This window comes from Electrona antarctica, assembly GCF_951216825.1.
Source record: "Electrona antarctica genome assembly, chromosome: 13".
In the NCBI taxonomy this organism is placed as follows: domain Eukaryota; kingdom Metazoa; phylum Chordata; class Actinopteri; order Myctophiformes; family Myctophidae; genus Electrona; species Electrona antarctica.
The window spans coordinates 5,353,675-5,362,887 of NC_136794.1; the positions used below are offsets into that span (position 1 = coordinate 5,353,675).

Below are 9,213 nucleotides of genomic sequence, written 5' to 3' on the forward strand. Positions count from 1 at the left end.
CCGATCCCGACGGCCTTCACTGCATGTCTTCCCCCCCCATCTCTCTCCCCATTTCCTGTCAGCCTATTGTCTGTCCCTCCATAAAAAAATATAAAATAAAGGCAAAAGCCACAAAAAAAAGACCGTGGTCATGTGACCACTTTGTTCACTCCGGGACACTGTTGTCTGATTGGTTGTCGTACTGTAGGTGTTCCGGCCGCGCACCCCACCGGAAGCCATAGCGCTGTGTTCCCGCCTGCTGGAGTACACGCCCACGGCCCGCCTCACCCCGCTGGAGGCGTGCGCGCACTCTTTCTTCGACGAGCTGCGCGACCCCAACGTCAAGCTGCCCAACGGGAGAGAGAAGCCCTCCCTCTTTAACTTCACCACCCAGGGTATGAAATACACAACCACTTCTTTGGTTTTTTGCCTCATTTAACGTTTCTCCATCGGTTTTCCGAAAAACGTGTCCAGTGTGCAACCACCTTAACTATGTCATAGGGCTTTCACTTCTAGTGATTTTTACTAGTTGACTAGTTGCCTAGTTTACTAGTCGTTTAACTACCTATTATGTAAAAAAAATCACACCCGTGTGTACTGAGTGGTGTAAGGTCTTATATAGCCTGTCTGACGTAATGAAATCATGTCTGATGTAATGAAATCACACCCGGGTGAACAGGGTGAACATAGCAACCATGCTCATTTTTTCTGCACAGACTAACAATGTCTGTCTGACGTAATGAAATCACACCCGGGTGAACAGGGTGAACATAGCAACCATGCTCATTTTTTCTGCACAACAAAGCCAGTTGTAGGAGTGGTTTACACCACTCAAAAAGAAGAAAAGAAAGCTTTAAATATTTGTACATTTAAAAATGTACAATCTGGTGACTACAATCTAGCATTCTAGCTGATCTTGAGGCCTACAAAAACGAGGGAAAAAAAATGCCTTTTTTTATTTTATCAACTAGTGAACTAGTACCAACAAGGTCGACAAGTGGATTCATGCTTAAAGCCCTACCATGTCATCATATGTTTTGGCTTATTTCTGTTGTTGCATGTTTTTTTCCACCACCACATATTTGCAGTGGGTAGATAAATCGTGTAAAAAAAAAAAAAAGATAGTAAATTGAGGTATTTGTTTAATTACCACGACTAGGTATTATCTATTGGGGGGGGGGGGGATCTATACAGCTATTTTTGCTATACAGTATTTGAATTGAAATCCTGAAAAAAGAATTGGCCATTTTTTTCAATTGGAATCCGGAAAAATAACCTTTTTATTTAATTTCAAATGAATTTAGTTAGTTATGTTAACTTTATGAACTAAATCCAAACACATTGGACATACAACAAAAGCAGTTCATGTTTGGCACGTTTGGAATTGTACCAGCTGAAATCAATAATATATCAGTATTCTGGTATTAACCTGAGGGCCGCATTAAGTGAAGGCCGCCAGTTGCCCATGTATGAGCTAAATGGTTGGTATAGCTCTGAGAGGCATGTGTACACTACACTCCCAGAGTCATGGGGGGTCCCGGGTAGGGATGGAGCTCGATAACGATACCCGAAAAAATCTGAAAACGAGCTTATTGAGTACCCGTTATCAATAAGCTTTGGGTATATCAAGCCTGTAATCGAGCATAGCGGCCCATAGCATCATGTTTAAACAATCAAGACAAGAGGCGATCAAGATAATAGCCCACGCTGGCACAAACATGTCTAAAAGTGTATTGATACCAGAGTAAACAACATTACGCTTTTAAAGTCACTGTACAGTCTGTACACATATTAACCAGTTAACAGTTTCTTTAATATTATTTTATTGGTAAAAAGGTCAATTGCCTTCCGTTTGTTAGAAAAGTACTGTAGTTGAAGGCCCTAGTAAAAGATACTGGTTCTGTTCAGAATGTATTGTCTCCCGTCTTTCCACAAAATAATAGAAAATGCTCGATAGTGGGCTCGATAAGGACCCGGCTCGATAAGCCTGATCGATAAGGTGCCTCGTTATCAATAAAAATTAACAAGCTCCATCCCTAGTCCTGGGAAAAGGTTTGAGAAGCACTGCTGTTAACTCACCCACCACCCCTCCCTCTCTTCTCTCAGAGCTGTCCAGTAATCCCTCCCTGGCCTCCATCCTCATCCCCGCCCATGCCCGTAGCCAGGCTGCAGCCTCCACCCCAACCAACGCCTCTGCCACCACAGGTCAGTCAGTCTGCAGTGGTGGAAAGTAACTGAGTACATTTACTTGAGTACTGTACTTAAGTACAATTTTGAGGTATTTGTACTTTACTTGAGTATTTCCAATTTCCAGTACTTTTTCTTTTACTACGCCACTACATCTCAGAGCCGAAATTTGTACTTTGACTCCACTACAATGATTTGAAAAATGTAGTTACTAGTTAGTTTGGCAATTTTAATTTTGATTAGAAATATACATTAACCACTTCAACCCTATACATTTCGGCCATTTGAAAATCGGCTATTTTCAATAGTACACATTTTGAACTTGTGAAATGGGACATTCTGCAATATGAGTACTTTTAGTACTTTAAGTACATTTTGATGCCGATACTTTTGTACTTTTACTCAAGTACATTTTCAATTCCGTACTTTTACTTGTAACGAAGTACTTCTAAATTGCAGTATTGGTACTTTTACTTAAGTAAAATAATTGAGTACTTTTTCTACCACTGGGTCAGTGCCACACTCGGCCCACTGTACTAGCGCTACCGGGCGATTAGGACTTCAAATCAATGTCACGAGTAATTCAAACGTTTTAAATGTGTTATTGTGTAAATAGCAGATTTATGAGCTTGTAGATCGGCTATTTTCACTATTTTTGTATGCCACCATTATAAGTGTATTATTTAAGAATATTATAATTATTAGAATATTATTATAATTAAGTGGTTATTATTAATTGTTTTTCGTGTTGATTCGTTGATATATATATATGAATGTATGAATCCATAATTCCATAATTCGATTTGACTTCCAATTCATTGTAAGGTCACGATTCGACAAAAAATGTTTGATTTAAACTTTTTTAAATCACAGTAGTAGATCACAAAGTACTAGTCTCTGTGCTTTTGCAGGTTGGGAAAACTCAAGCAGGTGCTATTGAAGCTCTTGATTGGCAAGAGCTTGAATGGCACCACAAAAGAGCAACCCTGATAGTCAACAGATTCGATTATATTTTTGGATATATTTTTATTTCAATTTTTCCATGACATCGTCTCCACTTGGTATACGAATGAGTGACAGTCCTCTTTTTCTCTCTGGGTTGTGCTTTTTCCAGATGGCGGCAGCACAGAGCGAGGCCCCAGCACCACCACCCCCTCTGCCTCGGCCTCCAACTCCACCTCCTGAACCCCCACCACCCTGCGGAACCCCCCCCGGGCCTCAGCCCCCCATCCCCACCTCATCATGGCCCCTCCATCCGTCACCCCCAACCCAGGATGAACTCCACCTCGTCTCTTCTGTAGTCCCTCCAAACAGCAGTTGGGAGGGATGCCCGACCGACCCCCTAGCCAGAGGGGACAGGGTGGGTGGGTGGGTCAAGAGCCGGCAATCAGCCCCACACACACCTCAAAACAAACACCTTTATCGCCGACCTGCCCATCCCCCCCTACCCACCCTGACTCCCTCCCACCCACCCTCAACCCGGATATTTTATTTGTTTCGTTTTTATTTTTTGATTCCTCCGCCGCCGAAGACGTTTTTCTCTCTTGCTCTTCTTCATGATGGGGCCAGAGAGGGGGAGGAGGGGAGGCTGCTGTTGACTATACTCGTTCTAAAAAGAAAAAAGTACACTGTACACATTGTATACACAACGATACTAGCCTGCTAACGTTCGTTACGTACGAGAACAATCCGTAGAGAAGGTCATGAAGTCCTATAAGCTGGCTGCACCTGCCCCCATTTACTCCCCCCCCACCCTCCCTCCCCCATATTTAAATACATACCTACAGTACCTTGGCCTTCTCTCTAACAACACCCCCTCCCTCCCCAACCCCATGTCCCCCCCCCAACCGGTTTCCTCCTGTAGTGCATGGCCTGAGTAATGGTTAGGACCACCAACACCGGTCGGATATTTTAGTGTTCAATTATTTGCCGCTGAAGAGGGTAGACATGATGGAATACCATACCGTTTTATAGTCTTCAGTGTTAAAATGAATACTTTAGGATTTGACTGGGGTAGGGTCACACCCCCCCCTCCCCCCTCCTCCCTCCTCCCCCCCCCTACAAACACACACACATACAAACCCCCTCACATTTTCCCCTCTTCAGACATTGACCTCCAGTTCTCCACTAAACTAGGCATGAGGCTCACGCACGTCGCGTACACACACAAACACGCACACACTCTCATCATATATATATATACGTATATATATATATTATATATACATATACATGCAGTCTCTCACACACATTGGATGCATGATGATCCTGATATATTGTGGACAGGAACTGTCCACTAGTGGGAATGGGGAGGGGGGGAGTTGGACAACTTGTTATAATTTTTTTTTTTTTTTTTGCCTCTTCCTTGTCCGGGGGTTGTTTTTAAATGGTTAGCAGCTGTTTTAATCAACCATGTTTTTATTTTTGTTTTATATTCCTGGGCAATTGTATGTTTTTGTTTTTTTTTTTTTTTTTTGGAGGGAGGGGGGGGGGGGGGGGGGGTTGGGTTGACATGTGTGATGGATGTGACATGTATCTGTTTGTGTGTGCTTGTATAATATATAAATATATTTACATACAATACAAAACATACATGCATAGTTGCATACATACACATACATACACGGTTTATATATTACTTTTCCTTATGTATAAAAAGTATATATAGATATATGTATATTAACTTTCAATGGTTCAGAAATCATTTATGGTGAGCTCATATCTGGCAGAGCAGTAGCAATATTTGCTGCTGCCTTAAGACATATTAGATTAAGGCAAGGTGGTGTTTTTTTTTGGTTCTGTTTCCTTGCTCTCTCTTTCTCTTCTTTGCTGGAGTTGCGTGTTAGATTCCAGCATTCAACGACCCCCCGGTCTCCTGTGTTCGCTCCATGATCGTCAACCACTTAAAAAAAACCTCTAGTCTTAGTGAAATGGACCTGAGTTGCAAACTGTTCGCGGACGACATGTGTTTTTCCGTCTGCATCTCTTTCGCCCAAGCTCACAGCTCAACGCATTGCGTTCTGAGCTTGTAGATATGCTATATATTTTTTTTTGCTAATGTTCAAGTGGTTTAAAAAGCCTGATTCATACTTCTCAACGGCGTCGCTTGCCAAAGATTTTGGGTCATTTTCTGCAAGAGACGCCGACTTGCTTTTGAAGTATACCTTTTTAGGCATAATAAGGCTGTAGGAGTTTTGTCACTATTTCCCCTCTCTTGGTATGCCACTCTGGGGTGGTCTTGTGACAGTGCAGATAACGTCTTCCCCTCACCACCAGAACCCAGCACTTCCCCCCCCACTCCCATCTGCCTCTTATCTCCCTGTGAAAGTTTCAAAGACAATCTTTCACACTTCCGTCTTTCAATTATTGAGTAGTCTTTGCGGCGCGGTGGTGGGATTTGGGGATGGGGGACAAACCGCATTTTGCCACCACAGACTGTCTCGTATTATTGTGACCACTGGACTTGGGAGTGCCGTACGCTTAATTTATACGCACGACATATGACTCCGTTCCTCGCTTGAAATCGAGCAGATCTGTAGCTTGTTGTAGAGCTGCCGTTTTCGGCGAGTGACGCCACCACCGTCGTATGACGAAAGTATAAATCGGGCTTTTTTCTTTTTTTTGTCAAGCGTTCTTCCTTCTCTCCGCCTGCTGAACATGCATAGAGCCGCTCGGTACAGTCTTATGGAAAAATACTCGATACTACGATAACAAAAAATACATAATAAACTGAATGGGGGGAACAAAAGGACAGAACACAACAGCAGAATTTGTATATACAGTATAAATGCTCCTCACCAAAATCCTGACTTGTATGTTTTTTGGTTTATTTTTATTTTATGTTTGTTTTTTTCATGTTGTGTTCAAGGTATGTATATATGCAGACCCATGTACTGTTTATGAGCAGAAACAAAGAGGGTGGGATGGTTAGTGGGGCGGGGTATTGGAAAAGAAGAAAAAAAACGAAGAAAAAAAAAAAGAATCAGGGCAAAAACTGACATTGTTTATGGATATTGTAGATGATGATGATGGTCAGCTTTATCCAGCCATATAGTTCAATCTTACCTGTACAGTACAGTAGATGACAGCTGTATTATTGTAACAAGAACTAGTCATTGTATAGTGTAACTATAGTTTTGGAGTGCCTTTGCTTTCATACACTATCGCCTTGTTCCCCCCCATCATGCCCCCCCCGTCCTTCCATCCTTCTCCCACCATGCATTGTGACTCTTCCTTTGGGTGCTGTTGAATGTTCTGCTGTCCCATAATAACACGTGTGTGCGTGCGTGCGTGCGTGCGTGCACAGCCACGCACACACACCCTTCCACTTGAATGAAGCCTAATGTATATTTGGGTTATATGACCTTCGTCGCTCAGTGGAAATACTTTGAAAAACGCAGAGTACCACACCCTTCCACTTGAATGAAGCCTAATGTATATTTGGGTTATATGACCTCCGTCGCTTAGTGGAAATACTTTGAAAAACGTAATCTAGTAAGAGAGTGGCGACGCTATAGCGTTGACTCCCTTTGTAACAATGGAATGCGGAAGTGCTCATTCTATCTCAGTGGGATATAGTTCCAATGTTTGGAACTATAGCCCATAGGCACCCCGTTTTGCGGCGAGATCAAAGCGTGTCGCCACTCTTACTTTACTCTGGAAAAACGGTACTGTTCGGTGAGGGGCGTTGCTCAAAGTATACATCTAGGCTTTTTTAACCCTCAGTGACAGTCCTTGGATTTTTTTCACCCCCTCCCCCCCCATTTCATTACGGTCTTAATGTCAGTGTAACATACAGATGTTATCGACTCTAAGGATAACGTCCTTTGCAGATAACCGTGTTGTATTGGATAGACGTCTAAAGTGGGACGCCCACCACACATGCACGCTCAAACCGCATGTTTCCTCCGCATTGAAGCGAGGGCACACAGTGGGGAGAGGTCGGGTGAGGTGGTGGGCATGGTAACTGTGGTTCATTAATTAAACCATGATATACAGTTAGGCTACATACAGGGGTTGGTTTCACCGAAGCCAAATTCATGAAAAATGTTGACGAAAAACCATCCTCTGAGACAATAATGTATTCCCCGTCTCTCATTCTCTCTCTTTGGTCATTTCTCAGTCCTTTTCACTCTGTCTTGTACCTCTCCTCCGCTCCTTGTGATACGAGGGGTGTTCAGTAGCACGTAAAAGGATGGAGTCATGAGCGCGTTGCTAGTCTCCCTCCCCCCATACGCACACACTGTACACCAGTGTGACCACTTCACCTTGCCCCCGGACCTGTCTAAAAAACCACAAAGGTTACCAAAAAAAAAAGAGAAGCCAGAATGTGTGAGATTATATATATATAGTGTATATATATATATATATCGTATATATGATGGTATAGGAGATTTTATATAGTATAGAAATACTTAAAATCTCTGCCATCATATTCAGCGCACTTGTGGTAGAAGAATATGCTATCTGGGTTTAAAAAAAGAAAAGATATTACAAAAAACATCCTGTATAACAATACTACTACTTGAATGCCTCTGTTTGTGACTGAATTTTTTTTTTCTTTCATTTGATTTTGATTTTTTATGTTTTTCTTTTTTTTGTTTTTGTTCTGTGAAGGTATGCTAAATGTGCGCCTCTGTAAATATTCCTTCTGCGTGCTCTGAGGAATAGTTCCCTGGTACTGTAATTTGCATTAAATAAAGAGTAGGATAGCCTGGAAATGATCAAGCCCCTCGTCTTTGCCTAATTATTTTTTTACCAATGTTTATCTTGGCAATTTGTTTTGTTATTACTACTCTTGATATGGTTAACTTAAAGGAGAATTCCATGCTAGAAGGCTTTCTTACCTTTATTTGTAGAGGTCCAGGTGTTATATTGTGCAAAAGTGCATTATTGGCTATTCCCCCTAATATATTGGGTTTTTGTGCTAATTCGCTTATTTCCATCGAAATAAGTAGTAAAGTGTGCCGCTTGGGATACTATTTACATTATGAAGAGGATATACAAAAAAAATATTTTTGAGCGATGGAAATAACCGAATTAGCACAACAACCCAATTCAATTCAATGCAATTCATTGAGGGCTTATGGTAGGGGAAATAGCCAATAATGCGCTTTTGCACAAAATAACACCTGGACCTCTTGGGGACGTAACAAAGCTAAGGTAAAAAAGCCTTCTAGTATGGAATTCTCCTTTAACGGTAACGGTTATTAAAGGAGAATTCCATGCTAGAAGGCTTTCTTACCTTTTTGTAGTTGTTACGTCCCCACCAAAGAGGTTCAGGTGTTTTGTGTAAAAGCTCATTATTGGCTATTTCCCCTAATATAATCCCTCGATGAATTTAATTGAATGGGGCATTGGGGTGTTATGCTAATTCGCTTATTTCCTTCGCTCAAAAATATATATTTTTTGTATATATCTCTTCATGTAAATAGCATCCCAAGCGGCACACTTTACTACTTATTTTGATGGAAATAAGCGAATTAGCACAAAAACCCAACCCCCATTGAGGGCTTATATTAGGGGAAATCGCCAATAATGCACTTTTGCACAAAATAACACCTGTTCCTCTTTGGTGGGGATGTAACGACTGCAAATAAGGTAAGAAAGCCTTCTAGCATGGAATTATCCTTTAAGTCAACTCAGAGGCGTAATTTGCATAGGGTTGGTGGGTTTTGTCAACCCACGGTCCCCCCGCCAGGGGGCCCCCGACAGCCGGCCGTCGTTTCCTCCTCCCGTCAGCGAGGAAGCGACGGCCGGCCGTCGGGAGCCCCCCTCAAACTGCCTCAAAACCGTACGTACCAATGCGTAAAATATAACAACACCAGTACCACACCACCTGGACATAAGGAATATACACAAGACTTTGGGCCAAAACTTCATATTTACCCTGCTCTGTAACCAACAAAAGTGTGTTCTTCCATACATCCTCCATTTCAGCACTGGGTGAGTAATTTGCTGATATGAAAGTTGTCTTTCACCTTTCACATTCTGCACTGCAGCACATGTGATCAATGGTTATTCATAAATTATCTCGCCTAAACACCA

General features: G+C 42.1%; 1 protein-coding gene across 2 annotated transcripts in view; it reads left to right on the forward strand.

Annotated features, from left to right (window-relative positions):
* gsk3ba (glycogen synthase kinase 3 beta-a) overlaps window positions 1-4,458 on the forward strand; it is a 51,322-nt gene extending 46,864 nt beyond the window's left edge. Inside the window, exons 9-11 of one of the 2 annotated variants that reach the window (XM_079518762.1) lie at window positions 188-374; window positions 2,086-2,184; window positions 3,281-4,458. In XM_079518762.1, coding sequence (XP_079374888.1) covers window positions 188-374; window positions 2,086-2,184; window positions 3,281-3,351 — 357 coding nt within the window. In that variant the 3' untranslated portion in view covers window positions 3,352-4,458. The remainder of the gene's footprint in view (window positions 1-187; window positions 375-2,085; window positions 2,185-3,280) is intronic. The other variant, XM_079518763.1, reaches the window with a different exon arrangement.
* Window positions 4,459-9,213: the final 4,755 nt, after the last annotated feature.